The 15,932-nt window shown below is 33.4% G+C and overlaps 2 protein-coding genes across 4 annotated transcripts; one reads left to right on the top strand and one right to left on the bottom strand.

Moving 5' to 3' along the window:
- Nucleotides 1-1,189: 1,189 nt before the first annotated feature.
- LOC127130259 (uncharacterized) lies at nt 1,190-4,579 on the bottom strand. 2 transcript variants are annotated; one of them, XM_051059321.1, is made up of 7 exons: nt 3,621-4,579; nt 3,086-3,192; nt 2,905-2,981; nt 2,762-2,828; nt 2,273-2,363; nt 2,132-2,191; nt 1,190-1,951 (listed from the first exon to the last, which is right to left on the bottom strand). In XM_051059321.1, exons 1-7 carry the CDS (start codon nt 4,341-4,343, stop codon nt 1,382-1,384), a joined length of 1,695 nt encoding a protein of 564 aa, XP_050915278.1. In that variant the 5' UTR covers nt 4,344-4,579; the 3' UTR covers nt 1,190-1,381. The 2 variants fall into 2 exon arrangements, with proteins under 2 accessions (XP_050915278.1, XP_050915323.1); XM_051059366.1 differs by having other exon boundaries at nt 2,911-2,981.
- A 3,044-nt stretch (nt 4,580-7,623) lies between these two features.
- On the top strand, nt 7,624-15,358 carry LOC127130131 (proteasome subunit alpha type-2-A). Of its 2 annotated transcripts, none has more exons than XM_051059222.1 (12): nt 7,624-7,730; nt 7,930-7,995; nt 8,087-8,163; nt 9,962-10,026; nt 10,506-10,552; nt 11,687-11,762; nt 12,268-12,335; nt 13,091-13,160; nt 13,389-13,474; nt 13,683-13,745; nt 14,085-14,150; nt 15,047-15,358. In XM_051059222.1, the coding sequence occupies exons 2-12, from the start codon at nt 7,955-7,957 to the stop codon at nt 15,093-15,095; spliced, it is 708 nt and encodes a 235-aa protein (XP_050915179.1). In that variant the 5' UTR covers nt 7,624-7,730; nt 7,930-7,954; the 3' UTR covers nt 15,096-15,358. The 2 variants fall into 2 exon arrangements, with proteins under 2 accessions (XP_050915179.1, XP_050915217.1); XM_051059260.1 differs by having other exon boundaries at nt 7,633-7,730; nt 7,920-7,995.
- Nucleotides 15,359-15,932: the final 574 nt, after the last annotated feature.

Raw genomic sequence — 15,932 nt, 5'->3', positions numbered from 1 at the left:
TCTATTTTGATTGTACTAATATCTAATGCAGCTTAAACAACCTATGATACCTAAAATATCGTTCAAAACACATAAAAAATGAAATGGTAAACTTACCATAATAGAGTTGTGATTGAAGACTTTGAATGGAGTTAGTAACTTTGCAGCAAATGAAGTAGAATGAAGTGGGTGAACTTGATGAAACTTGCTCAAATAGAGTTTGAAAATGGGTTGCAACAAAAGAGCTCAGAGTATTCAGAAAATGAAGGAGGAAGAGGGGAGGATCTGACACGGGTTAATGTATAAAACACGTCCGGAGATGCATCTCCGTAACACCCACTGAATTTTAAATTAACAATGTTTATGGAGATGTATCTCCAGACTTACCTTTACGGTATACGGAGATACATCTCCGAATTAAATTTTGACAAAATAAAGATGACTCATTCATTTGCGCTGAATGATGTGGAAAAAAATATGTTTGAATATCTCTCTCTCTCTCTCTCTGAACACAAAGGATATTTTTGAACTTTTACTATGGTGAAGACAACCTAAAAAAATTGTCTCACTACTAAGATGGCCCAAGCCTTATTCTTAATAAAAATAATAATAATATTTTTTTAAAAGGAATGAGGAAGTATAGTGAAAAATAAAACTAGGGTTCAGATTTCCCGAACCAATTTTTCATGGGAAGATTGGGACAGAGAAAGTAGTGGGAAGATTGGGACAGAGAAAGTAGTGTCTAGCACGTGACTTTGTTGCCCTCCGTGCAGTATGGGTGACAAAACATGCTTCTTTTTGAATAAAAAACAAACCTTTATCGTTATGTTTGAATTGACGAAATACGGAATGAAATTGAATAAGAGATTAATTGTTATACACTGTCAGTGTAAAAAGTTTTACACTGTCAATTCATCACAATCATCCGTTTGTATTACTTTTTAAATGTTCAAAATAAAAGTCAAACATTTCAAATAAATCATTAGTTGTGATTAACTGATAGTGTAAAAAATCTTTACACTGGCAATGTATATCAATTAAATTCACTGAATAATGTTATATTTCATTGTTTGGATTGGCGGATGAAATGTGTCACTATAATATACCTTAATTGAATATGATAGAGTCTATCCCCAAAAAAGAAAAACACCCTCTATTGTTGCATAGTTATGCAATGTGTGCCACTAATAGTTACTTCTACAGATCCACATATCCAACTACATGATCATATAAATTCTCAATAACTATCTTCAATGATGGAAACAAAGATGCCCCTCTACACTGTAATAACATATGCATAATGTTAAAACAATGATGGAAACAAAAATGGTTTAACACAACATTACAATCATTCCTATTCAAAAGCTTTGTTGAAATAACAACATAAACCAAACATCATGTTTTACTCTAAAATTTCCCCCTCCTCTTCCTCAAACTCAACCATTCCATCTCCATTATCACCATCATCATCACTTTCTTCAACTTCATTACCACTATCCTTTACAAATTTTTCAACTATTCCCTTGGTACCATCTTCAACAACATCTTTTCCGCCATGCAAATGTTTTTTTCCATCATAAACTTCAGACCCCATTTCTTTTACCAAAACTGGTGGATATACCAGAGGCTTATCAGGATAATCCTTCAAGAACGAATTCGCTGTCATGAACCTGAAAACCTGAAACAGGTAGCTTTGATCCCTCACTATATCTGCACTCAAGAGTTTCTGTAATAAAGTTGGCTTCTTCTTGTTTTCTAAAAAATCTTTGTCAGCCAGCTTCTGCTTCTTGCCGTTCCGACGCCTTTTGTTTGGATTCCTTCTTGCCTTGTTTTTGAATTTTCTTTTGTTGGTAAATGGGGTTTCATTCTCTTCACTCTGAAGGCCTTGATTTGCAGCATTCTTCAGATAGTATGAAGGTATTTCGGCAACTTCAACTCCCAACTCAGCTTGCTTTGCTAAAACCTCTTTGAGCTGCAATGACAAAAATATATGCTAAGTTCGAGATCTGCAAAACTATGCAGTGTTGTCGACTGCGAAACGCAGAAAATAGCTGTTTATTCAAACTTTGTTATGCAATAATGCTATAGTGGCTATCCGACAACATTTTGAACAAACTAGCGTATCGCAAAACCTCTCTATCAATAAGTATACCTCTCTTTGTAAAACCTCTCTATCAATGCACTTGGAGTCTTTCGATTGTTCACTCTGCGTCTGCAAGTAGTAATTTGGTTATTATTAATTAGTCAATAACATTTTAATAAACACAAGCAGATAGAGTAGATTGTTTGAAACCTTCTCATTTTTTTCTCTGGAAGGGTGATTCTTCCTCCGTGCGTCACGCCATCGTAGAATTTCTTGCTCAGAATAAGTCGCAGAATAGGATCTAATGATTAGAAGGACAAATAATAAAAGCGTAAGTGTTATGATATTATCGGTGCAAAGATCGAACTAAACCCTGATGAGGAAATAATACATGATTACTAAAACCAGCACCACAAATGAGGTTTCTGTTCCATTTGGATGGTTATTTAAAATTTAGGTTCGGAACCAAAATCGTGAAAGCTCTGAAGTAGTGAAACCTAATTCCCTTCTCCCACCTGCGAATTGGAACTTGTGAACCAATTAACAGAACTTTTGAGAATCAGTTATTGCCGATTCACCTTGTAACTTATAGAAGTAACGAAAATTAGATTTTGGTGGATGATTGGTGAATGAGAGGCAGTGATAGGAAGTAAAAGATTGGTAAGATATTATTGGAAAGTCGGACAATGTTAAAGCTACCTTTGTGGTTGCTGCTGATGTTCCTCAGAATTTAAACCAAAAGTTCCTGCTCTCTCATTGTTGAGACCTGTTTTTTTCTCACAAGCATTAGTCTAACAGCAGAAAATTGTTTTCATCTCAATACAAAGTAGAAGAGTTCAAACCTCTACCCTTACGATCTTTTGAAAACCCTGCTCTCCTGTTTCCTTTGTTGTTATCACGAAATTTAGACTTCTGGAACCTACATGAATTAGACAGTGATTCCAAATCACAGGAAAACTATGTAAGTCATCAAATTGTCATCGCAATAAACCAAGAGTAATAAAAGAGAAGAAAATAACATACCCTCCTTGAGATCCCCCTCTATTTTGTTTGTTTTTGAAGTTATTGTTTGGCGATCCTTTCCAGTTAGAGTTTGCAAAATTAGTGTTGACATTGCTATTAGGATTTTCCTGCAGCGACAATTCAGATTTGCATTAAACTAAATCCTTTTACGGTTATAGGTAGCAAATTGATAAACATGACTAATACACATTAAAGCAATGTTGTCAATAGCTGATCACAGAAAGTAGAAGTATATTCAACTTCAAATTTTGCTACACTAGTGCTAAGGCCCTAATATAGTCAGGATCATACTTGAGAGCGTGCAAGGTAGGTTACCGCTCTATTTGTTACAGCTAAATTCTGGCTAACCTACACAGGGCCTCCGGAAGTTTAAGACAAACCTGGCTATAACCACTATTTGACAACACTTTGTACTAAAGTAAATCATGTATCACTAAACGACTGTGGTTAGTTAAAATTTCACTTCGGACAATGCTATAACGCGCTATTTGAGAACACTGCAATGAAAAGACAAACACATTCAGTTTCAAAATACCTGTGAATGTGAATTCCTAAATGCAGAACTTTGAGCATTGTTTGTATTATGTGGCACAGAACTATTCCCTTGTAACTGCTGAGATGGAAAAGGACCTGATACAAAACCATTTGGGTTCCCGGCTGCCGGATTTGGGGCAATCGGTGGCCTGACTTGATTTCCAGGCACAACACCAAACTGAGAATTTCCAGAAAACGTTGGATTTTGAGGGACCATAGGATGAGGAGGCAGTTGGTTAGGAGGAAACCCAAACATAGGTTGTTGTTGAACAGGATGCATACCATATGGAACAGGTTGAGAAGGGTTTTGTCTCTGCATTTGCATAGGTAACTGTTGGTTCATATTCTGCATTGGATATGGTGCAGAAAATTGTGCAGGCATACTCATATTCATGTTCATATTAGGTTGCTGAAGCAAAGTCATAATATTTTGAGCTAAAATTTGTCCTTGAATTTGAGAGAAATTCATTGGAGGTGGTTGTCCTTGTCCATAAACAGGAAACATTGGATTGTAATTTGCATTATTTTGAGGAGCAAAACCGGGCATATGAGGAGGCATGTGTAACTGATTTGGGGGATTCGTATAGGGGGATGGTTGTTGCATGTTTGGCATAAAGGGTTGCATCATGTTTTGATTTTGATAATTTCCAGCAACACCCATTTGGGGGTTTGGGAAATTGGGTGGAGGTTTAGGGTTAGAGGGGGTGTTTTGATTATTGGACATGGTGTTGTGATTTTTGGTTTGTTTTGAATTTGAAAGAGTGTGTGTGGATTGAGGAAGTTAATAATAAGAGAGTTAAGCACTCACAGAAGGTTGAAGGGTGGTGGAGAACCGTGTCGGAAGGTGGTTGTTGCGGCAAAGTGGAAGAAGAAGCTGCTATGGACTGTGGTTTTGAGTTCTTCAGCTGATTGATTGTATTAGGGCTTTACGTGTCGTCGATGGGTCCCTAGGTCGTTTATAAAAAAATATAGTATAAATTTATAGATAAGTAATATGTTTTTCGGTTTCTAGTGACAAATTTGAAAAGATTAATAATTTCGTCAAAATTAAAAAAGGGTTTAATGGTGATACATTAACATGAAAAAAAAATTATACAGTCGTCAAATAAGAATATATCATTTTGCCATATCATATAAATATTTTAAAATTTTCAATATGATTTTGCGGAATGCATGGTCGTTGATTGACAATGTAAAATAAACTTACATATCACCCATTTTCTCATTAAAAAATTGTTCATAGAAACGCATTTATACAATAATCAAGTTGATTGTCAAGTTTCTTAAGTTTAAAAGAAGAAAATTTTGAAAAATAAGATTGAGCAAAACTAATCAAATTATCTTTGTCATCAACGACAAAATGAATCTCTTTGATTTAACTTACTACATAAATAAGTATTCATATCTCACATCTAAATATGTTATTAAGTTATTGAAGTTGTATGTCAACCACTTGATGCAATGCATTTACTTGAATGTAATATAATAAGTGTCTCAATGTATTTGTAATTGGAATATTTTTCATCTCACATTCATTGATTAAAATTTTTAAGACATCATTTCTCGTATTTTTCAATCAATCTTTTGAAACTCAAGCTAATGACATCCAATACCTTGGTGTTTTCTTTGCAATGTTTAAAATAAATAATTAGTACTTCATGTTTTAGTCTGGGTTAAGTTCCAACCAATAGAGAAACGGATCACATAGATCCTAGTATAATGGGCAAACTAGGATATGGTTAAATTTGGACCAATTTCAATATGTAGAGAGTTAGGTCACCTTATGCTTGGTGCATTAAACAGTTCCTGAGGTGAAGATGCCCTGTAGATACACATGATCAAGGTTCACCAATCCTTGTTGACCATTAAATAATAAGGACTTGTCATATCCAACTGCTCAGCCATAACTTTGTATTCACTCGTCTTGAATAAATACAAAGCTTGCTTCAGGTAGAGGCGATTGACCAACGATTTGGTCATGTACAAACTTTCCAATTTCAGTCATAACCCTAATGTTGTCATCTCCTTCGAAACCTGTCGAAGAACATTGTTACCAAGACTGAATAAGACGGTGTTGTGGACTTTCTATACCATAGTCATTTTTTCTTTGTTTGTTAACGCATCGCTCATGACTTCGACTATCTTTAACGCTTCTAAACAACCTTGCTGAATCAATAGGGCTTTCATCTTAAAGCGTCACATACTGAAACCGTTCACTTTGGTGAACTTTTCAATCTCATATTTTGTGAACGACATCTTCTCCACGCTCACCGCACTAATTTATTGTGAAAACGGTGCTGGAATAACAAAGTATAATCAATTTCTTAATCAGGAAGAAATCCACAAGAGTAGAAAAAATGGAAGTAAGAAGAACATAACAAGTTGGTTGTAAACTGATATTCTTTACTTTCTTTTGGAAACAACATTACAAGTGTTACAGAGTAGCAAATAACCTCTCTCACACTAGTTAGGATTTACATTATACATTGATGAAAGACTAGTATGCTATTTATAAAAAAACTAACACACTAAACTAAAGGGTTTTTACACATAGGCTCATTACATGGGCTAACTTAGAGAACAAACTAACTTAAACAATTGGGCATAACAAACATACTCAATTCGACATGCTAACAATCCTAGCATATTTCGACTCCGGCATGTGAACAGACTTCAACGACATGCTAAGGTCTTGTTGAATTATCATACCAAGAAGCTACCCTTCGACCATACTAGAATTCAATATAAGATATCACAATAATTTTTAGTAGTAATTTTAATAATAATTGGTTAAAAGTGGTGATCGTTGAAAGATGCATGTTAAAGTGGTTATTGTTGGCCATTAGAATATAAGTCGTCGATGATGGTGAAAGTAATGGTTAGTGGTGATGACCAATGGTAACTTATAGTGGTCAAAATGGTGACTAGAGTTGTAGTCAATGTTATTGTTTGATAGTCCGATTGGTAATTGACAATGGTCAGTGTGATGGTAAACTATGGTAAACTTAATGGTTGATAATGGTCAGAGTGATGGTAAGAGGTGATCATGATGGTGATAAGTGGTGACTATAGCGGTGGTTAGTTATGATTAGATTAGAGATTATAAGTGAATAAAGTGATGATTAGAAGTGGTTAAATGATGTTGAATGTGATTTGAGATGCCAGTATTTGTGGTTAAAATAGTGGAATAATTAATGACTGACAACCATTGGTGGCAATGTCTTAATTTTAAAACAAAAATATAAATTAATTTTTTATTTTGTTTTTAATTTTAGTGAAAACTATTTTAAAATTAAAAATAAAATCAATTCTATTTTGCAAAACCAGTTTTGATTTTAAAATTGATTTTCAAAACCAAAAAATTACAAAGTGGATATTCAAGGCGTTTTAATAAACGATAAGTAGACTTCATAGTTAATTAGTTTTATAAGTCAATTAATGTCCACTAAAGTTATCTAAATATATATAAAAAATCATTTATGAAACGATATAATTTATTGGATAAGAATACTCACAAATTAATAATTTCTAAATCCATCTCCATACTATCTCAGTGTATCTTGATAGGTTTCACTTTCAACAACATAGAAGGAATCGAAAAATATATTATTAAACTTGAGACACATCATTTTTCCATATAACTTTTATTTGTCAAAGTGAATATAAATTGATGTATGATTTTAGAGATTAAATCTAACAAAAAAATTTGTAAGAAAAATAAACTTAATGGCTAGTAAAAGTTTTATAAAAATAATATTTAAAACTATTAATTTAATAATAATAATAATAAATAACTTAAATTCTAACATTACTAAAATGAAAATTTTAATTTAAAGAAATTTATGAAGGAGTACCCCTAATTACATAAATTTATTTCTTATGAAAAAGATAAAACATTAATTATTATATAGTTACTAGAGATAGTATATTTAATTGAAGGGGTGTAAACATAATGTTTTATCTTTTTCATAAGAAATAACAAATAAAGAGATGAAGCCCAAGGCCCGTTTTTGTTTTCGACTTGTTGCCTACTCTTCTCTCTCTCTTTTACGCCAATTCACAGAATCTCCAAACTCTGTAACACTCTTTCTCTTCTCCTTCTACTTCTCAGGTTAGTTTCGTTTTCAACCATTTTCCCTTCTTTTTCCTTCTCCTTAATAGATCGCTGCTATTTTTTTCCTTCACTGCTTTTTCTTTTAATTCAATTCACTCACAATACGCACTTCAAATTTCACATTTTGGAAAACAAAACAATTTGAGTTTTTTACTAGGGTTTGTATAAAAAATTCATTGTTTGTAGTGATTGTTAGGCTGTGTTGTTTGTAAAGATTTATCATGGGAGATAGTCAATACTCGTTTTCTCTTACAACATTTAGGTATGTTTATAGCTCTCTCTCTCTCTCTGTTGATTTAATTGATTGATAATGTTGTGTATGTTTGAACTGATTCTGTTTTGTTATGGATCAGTCCTTCTGGAAAGCTTGTTCAGATTGAGCATGCTTTGACTGCTGTTGGCTCTGGACAAACTTCTCTCGGAATTAAAGGTAATTGGATCTGCTTTTGACCCTTTATTCTTTACTCTACATGTTGCTTTAGGGTTATTTTTCATTTGCTTTAAATTTGAATGAATATCATATTAGGAAACATTAGACACTTGTGTTGTTGATTGGTTGTGTGATGAGAGCTGATAGAGTAATGGTTAGTTATATATGATAGGATGACAGAAGTAGTTAGGAAAAATTGAAGTAGTTCTTTAAATGCTTCGACATTACCCAATCATCTTCACCTCTGCAAGTTTCCGTTAACTTTTCCATTCATATCAATTTCCCAAAGTGGAGACAAATCACGCTGAGCCACAACATCGTCGTCCAAAAACCACCTTGTCAAGGTTTGGAAAAAGGTGTTCAACACACACAAGACAAACACAATCAGCACAAATAAGATTCGGAAGATTATTTTATGGACTAGTGGTTCAGTTCCTACTCAAGGAGAAAATATTAACATACCTCGGGTATGTATATGTGGATATGGTTGAGTAAAGATATGTACCTTGGGCTTTCTCGACTGCAATTTTGACGCGAATTTACGTGGATTGGTATCATTGAGATTGGCTCCCAAGTGATGATTCCCGTGATAGTAATCCTTAATTCCATTTTGACTTTCTACGGCTTCAAGTACCAGAACATTTTCTCTAGTTAAGCAGTCAAGCTGGTGAATGCGTTTGACTTCAACTATAGTAGGTGAGGGACGATTTAGTGCAAACCACGAGTGCATACCGTTGTAAGTTTTTTTGTCGGCGATGACATGGAAGTCTATATTTTAAGGTTTTTCAGATGACGGAGCGGTAGAGGCAACAACTACTGAAGCAGCCAAGATGATATCGGTTGACAAAATAAAATGGTGGTAGGAGTTGTCGGAGAGCATAGGTAGTAACTCTGTTGGAGGCAATTGTTTGCGTGCATGAGCACTTGATGAATATTCATCGGTTTAGCGCGAAGAGAGACAATTAATCCCTTTAGAGACAGAACTAGCTGCAAAGTGTTTATTCATCAGCTCTTCAAATTTAGATTCTCTGATTTCTTTCTCAAATTTCTCCATCTATCCAACAAAGCATAGCATAGTAACAAAGATCGATCAATATGATTATCATTTGCTAGCACTATCAATACAAGAACTGAAAATTCAGTTATGATAAAGGTGAGTAAGTGCGTGTTTGGTTCTACACTTGCAAAAATTGATTTTACCAATCCAAAAGGATTTTTCATTGCAGATGATCCTTTCACCAATTAATACTATTTATAGAAAGAAATGCGATAGTTAATGTAAACATAACATGCAACTTACCATTCCCTTTAACATTAAAGTGAATGTTTTCGCATCGTATTGGTTAATATTATCCTTCATATCAGAAACCATTTGATCAAATAAATCTGCAATTATTGTTGTCTGAACTCTGATATATGGGTACACTGTTGATTTTTTATGTATATTTATATAAAGAAGGCTTACAGTTCTTTATGGCCGTCTGAGTTTATTTGACATGGCGTGGAGGAAAAGTTTTGGGATAAAGGTGCTATCTAAAATTTATAAATTAGGAATCAGTAGGTTTTGTAGGAGGCTAGAGTTGAAACTTTCTTATTTTACGGTTAAATTTATGCGCTGGTATCTTATCGGCATACTTTGTTGACTTTGCATTGGGTTCATTTGTTTGCAAAGATCTGCTATGATGTTTGCAGTTTGTGCTATTTCTTTTCTAACTCCATGAGTTTGTATGGATGTTTTGTTTCTTGAAATATTGTCTGCAACTTTTGCTATTTGTAACTATGTATTTGGTTCATGCAGCTGCAAATGGAGTTGTCATTGCAACAGAGAAGAAACTGCCGTCTATTTTGGTTGATGAAGCATCAGTACGTTTCTCTTTCTTTGGATCCATTTCTGTATATTATGAATGTGACCAATTTTTTTTTTAATTTGTCCTCTTCAAAGTTGTAATCAATATATTTGTGCTATCTTTTTCTTATGCTTTTTCTGCATCCCAATAAATCATTCGAAATCCTTTTCTAATTTGTTATTGTTGTTTTCTCAATTTTTCTAAAAAACCTTCTATGCCTAGTCCAAGTACTTCAAAATATAGTATGCCACATTGCTTTTATTTAATTTTTCTTTGAATAGTATTTGCTAAGTGGAAAATGTTCTTATTATATCTGGATAATTAAGGACATTTTCCGGTATGGCCACTGATAAAACATGATCTTTTACCTAGTTTCTACAAGCTGCTTGTGAACTTACTTTTTATAAAAAAAAGCTTTGAAGATATTTGTTTTTTCATTTCATTGGTTTGAGATTTGACACATTCCGAGTAACACTTTTTGTCATATGATTGCAGGTCCAGAAAATTCAGTTATTAACACCAAATATTGGTGTTGTTTACAGGTTTGTATGTTTAAGTTAAAACATATTTCTACAGCATTATTATTTTGTTGTACTATAGTAGCTGCTTCATGTAATGGCAGTTGATGGTTGGGTTTTGAATGCGTTCTTAAACACGAGATGCCATTGAAGTTTCTAGTAGGAACCCGGAGAAATTGAAATTAATGAATTATAGAATAGGAGTGTATTATTGAAAAGTAAATGTATAACAGAGAATTCTATCCAAGGGTTTTCTCTTCTCAAAAGATCCCTCCTTTTGTTTACAAAACCATCAGAAGTACTCAATGAACCCTACTAAACTGATTCCCCACTAGAATAGAAATACTTCATGAAGAGCTTGAAAGACTAGCTAACAAATCTTACTAATGGACCAAACCCTAACAGATCTGTTGAACTTATTCTACTAGCTAACTAATCTTACTAATGGACCAAACCCTAACAGATCAGTTGAACTTATTCTACTTAATGATACATCCTAGCAGTTTCCTAGATACAATATCGATTGAAGCGGATGGAAAAGCAGCCTGAGGGAAGTGACTCAACTTTTTTTGTGAAAAGTCTTAACATTTATTATATATACAATGGAAATAGGCATGACATGCTTTAATCTGAGTAAAGAAATGATAGAAGGAAAACATATGTTTTCAGTCAGAACATTAATAAGTGTTGTCATTGGCGAAGTGTTAAATGCTGCTTTTATATTAATGTAATTTGTAAAGGTACTTAGCATATATGCATGTGGGCATGAGGCAAACTCATAGTATTTAGCGTTTTGCTATATTATTAATTGATCATTGCTGTCTGTTTTAGGATTTCAATAGATTCTCACTAAAAATGATCTAATGGCTTAAAGGATCTATTGGCTTCTCTTCTAATAACTCTTTCAAACAGTTTCTCAAATGAATAAATAGAAAATGACTGCTGAAAGCTATATTCAATGTTTTTCTCTGTTTTCTTTAGACTTTATATAAGAGATAAATCTGATGTTTGCTTTGTGTTTGAAACTTCATATATAGTCTATTAGTAGCCTGCATTTTCCATTAGTGTTGAGCTTTTCGTATATGACTGGTTATTTTTCTTTAAATCATTTTCAGATATTAAATTTAATTGACTTCAATTTTGTCCTTTGTTGTTCAGTGGCATGGGTCCTGATTTCCGAGTGTTGGTACGAAAAAGCAGGAAACAGGCTGAGCAGTATCACAGATTATATAAAGTACAGTATATAATTTTACATTGCTATATTCTTCCTTTTCTGCCTATATTTGGTCAATATGCTTCAGTTATAATGTTATCTATCACCTTCACTTTGGAATTTAAAATTGGAATGAATTTTTTTGTTTAAATGTTATTTGGTAGCATAACATGTCCGTCCATATGTAGTATGTTGATTCCCTTATTTCCTATTGCTTGATGAGTTGGGACACATTTCCTCTTCAGCCATGGGATCTTAATTATTCTTGTTACAGCCTTGCGGGGATGTATTCTGAGTGTTGGTTTTTACACATTCATAACATGTTCCATAGAGCATTTCTTTTTCTGGATAATGCCAAGTACTTTTTAATCGTGTTTGTTAAAAAATACACAATTTATGCTACTGATAATCTTTATCTTTGTGAGTATACATTTTCTAGTCCACCTGTCTTTTTGTTATCTTTTCGTATTCTATTATGGATCTTTTATTAAAAGCAGGCTATCTAATATTTGTGTTAAAATTGCAGGAACCAATCCCTGTCACTCAACTAGTAAGGGAAGTTGCCGCGGTTATGCAGGAATTTACTCAGTCTGGGTAATAACTCAGTTTTTTAGTGTCTGCACTTTCAGAAATGTTTTCACAGCTCATCTATTCATTTCATATAAGTTTTTGTTATGTATACATGTCATCCAACTAGACAAAAATTAAGATAGTGAAAAATACTATCTCTAATCAAGGTAAAATTAGCATTTTACTTTTATTCTCATCAACTTTGAGTTTTTGGTAAATTCCGCAACTTCTACAGTGTCTTTCTTTCCGCAACTTGTCTTCTATATATCCCCTCACGAGAATTTTCCAACTACAGTTTCATTTCAGATCCTTTAATTTTAAACATAAGATTATTTTTATAACAATAGAAGGGCCAAATATCAACATGAAGTATCAGTTGTGATGCTTTTCAAAGTTAATAGATATTTATTTTTGTAACTAAATTAAATGTTGGAGGGATCGTTTCACAAAAAACCTCAATATCATTAAATGTTGAGGGGAATTTGAAATGAGTGTAAGACTAGGTGTCTGAAACTTGAAACATTTTCCACTTCGAAAGAACTTGTATTTGTTGTTCCAATAACAGTGACATGAGTTAGTTTCGATGCAACTGTTGGGAACTCTAATTGTTTTGATAAAATTTTTGGTTCCTACTTGAATTCCACAATGAACCTCTAAATTAGTGCAGTGAACTTAGTTAGACCCTCTTTCTTATTTTTATACTCAACAGCTCCTTTTTCTTTACATTTTCCCCCTTTACTATCTTTGGAATTTTAATATTTCTGTTTTTGCTCTGATAGTGGTGTTAGGCCTTTTGGAGTGTCCTTGCTAGTTGCTGGATTTGATGATAATGGACCACAACTATATCAGGTATGATATGCTGTACATGTAAAAAGTCTAGACAATATTCATTCATTGGTGAAGTGCACGGCGTTCTTTGTATTACTGTTTGAGGATGCTGTACTGGACTTTTTCTTCTTCTTGCACTTATATTTTTTTGAGGGGTTCTTGCACTTAGAAATGTTTGAAGTTAATGCAGTTTTTAGAGAAAGAAGGGAAAGTTGAAGGTTGTTTTTGGTCAATTTGTTTTTGGTGTAGGTGGATCCATCTGGTTCATATTTTTCTTGGAAAGCTTCCGCTATGGGGAAAAATGTTTCTAATGCTAAGACTTTTCTTGAGAAGAGGTATGCTTTAAGATAAATGATGATAATATTGTATATAAATATGCAGTGTATCAATGTATGATGTCTATGTCTGTTGTGTTCATTACGCAGTTCGAAACTTAATTTTAGAGGTGGTTGTAACTTTTCATTTCTGTTTGATGTTAGTATCGTTGATTACAATTATACCTCAACGTCTATCGATTCAATTTTTTCTTAATTCCAATTGTAGGTACACGGATGATATGGAGCTCGACGATGCAGTCCACACAGCAATATTGACACTGAAGGAAGGGTATGAGAATGCCATTTAAAGTTTATGTATTGAATAAACCCTTAGTGAAATATCATATTTAAATATTACAGTCAATTAGGACGCCAAAATAAGTTTATACTATTTTTTGTTTCTGTTTTCATTCGATCAAAATGTTTTTTCCTGCCATATAGAGTGTATGGTAGCTTTGCTAGATTGGAAAATTTGAAAATGACAGGGAGTGATAACTCTTCATTTTTCATTGACAAATTTTATGTTCTGTTTTTATTGTCTCGTTTGCCTTACTGTATTTTGCAAACTATCCGATCTTTCCTAGTCTTTGAAACTATTCCGTTTGTTTTCTTTTGTTGGCGTTTCTAGGTTTGAGGGACAGATCTCAGCAAAAAACATTGAAATTGGCATAATTGGTGCTGACAAAAAGTTCAGGTGCATATCTTTGTTCACTAAAATATAATTTAGCTGACTTTTCTATTTTGTATTTTACCTTTTAAGTACTTATTTAATTAAACCTTGCTTCGTCTGGTTTATCAATTTGAGCTAAACTTTTGGTTGCCCAATCTGAATCTTTGTCCAACACCCCAACTGCTCCTCTAGTTACTCGCCACCATCACTGTTGCCATTGCCACAAAACACTTCTCTACAGTCATCAAATATTGTCCGCAATCATTGCTGCTAGGCACACCCACCACCTGCCATTGTTGCCACTCATGGACCTTGCTTGCCATTGCCACCCAACACTCGCGACTACCACAATTAGGCAAGTGGAGATTAGGATGGAAAGGGGAGATGCATGAAATGCAAAAAGTAGGGGATAGATTGGGGTGTGATACGTTTTAATACAAAATTATAATAAAAACTCTTTATTTCTAAATAAGCTAGCAGTATTAAAGTTAAGTTAACTAAATTAATTCCATTTTAGACAAACCTGTTTTGGTTTTTTAAGTTTATACTCGGAAATCAAAATACTGAACTTGCAACCAACCTAACAAGTCTGGAAGTTTTTGTTTCTTGTCACCAAGTTTTGGAATCATTCCTTTCTTCATATATTCTAGTATATATCTTTTTAATGGAGGCTATTTAACATTGGGAAAAATATCCAATGTTAAGTTGTTGCTTGACAAACCTGATTGCAAAAATATAAAGAATCTAATCAAAGTTTTATCCTTTTACCAATGCAAATGGAAAACTTCCTAATGCATTTTGTAAGTAGAAAGATTACTTATCTTTTACTGGCGTATTGGTGCATAAAATGACAAGTTCAAGTCTTTGTTTTGAATGCCTGATTTCCCATGTTAATAGTTTGTTAATTAATTATATTGCAGGGTATTGACACCAGCTGAAATTGATGATTATTTGGGCGAAGTAGAATGATGTTGCAATGAAGAATCCAATCCTTATGTTCTCGAAGTTGGTGTTTGTTTCATAGTTGAGTTTAATTGAATTTCAAGATGGGTTGATAATGATGACTTGTGATGGCACTGGCAAATTTGTGAGCTACTCTGTAGTGGCCAACAAGTCTTCTGAAAAACTTTTCTCCAAAGCCATCCTATCTACTATACAAACCTAGCTTGTTTAAATATATGATATGACAGTGACTTTTAATCAGCATTCTAATTTATTTTTTCTTTTTATTATCTGACTGCTCATTATCTATTTATTTTCCATCTTGCTAGTTATGCACTTGTCTATTTGTTTTTAAAATCACTCAGAACCTTTGTTTTTAAAGCCACAAAGCTCTAGTTCTTTGATTCCACCAACTTTCCTCACACTTAAAGATCTCATTCAAAAATATTTCTTTGCTTCTAATATGCTTCATAGCACCTGGACTATCGCTTAAATTATACAAATTATCCAACTCTGAATTTGTTTAATTATTCTGAAAACATTGCCAAATAATTTGCTTCTCTAAGAACATAACTTGTTAAGTATCTTGTTCGGCTTCATACTGAGAATAATACCAATTCTATTCTAACCTTTATTTATTCTATTACAATCTTCCTCACCCAGCCATACACATGTGCTATCAGTGCTGGTCTCTTAACATTAAAGTCTTGGTTCTTACATACGGGCTTAGTGGATAATGATCAGAGCCATATCATAACACAGAAGTGATTACCATAGTTAGGGAATTAGGAGGCAAAGAACCTATCCTAGCCTTTATTAGTTGATTAGTCCAAGGGTAAATGTCACCAATAAAATTCAGATTGA

This window comes from Lathyrus oleraceus, chromosome 1 (assembly GCF_024323335.1).
Source record: "Lathyrus oleraceus cultivar Zhongwan6 chromosome 1, CAAS_Psat_ZW6_1.0, whole genome shotgun sequence".
In the NCBI taxonomy this organism is placed as follows: Eukaryota; Viridiplantae; Streptophyta; class Magnoliopsida; order Fabales; family Fabaceae; genus Lathyrus; species Lathyrus oleraceus.
The sequence above is the reverse complement of the archived record's forward strand: the minus strand, read 5'-3'. Positions and strand labels throughout refer to the sequence as shown.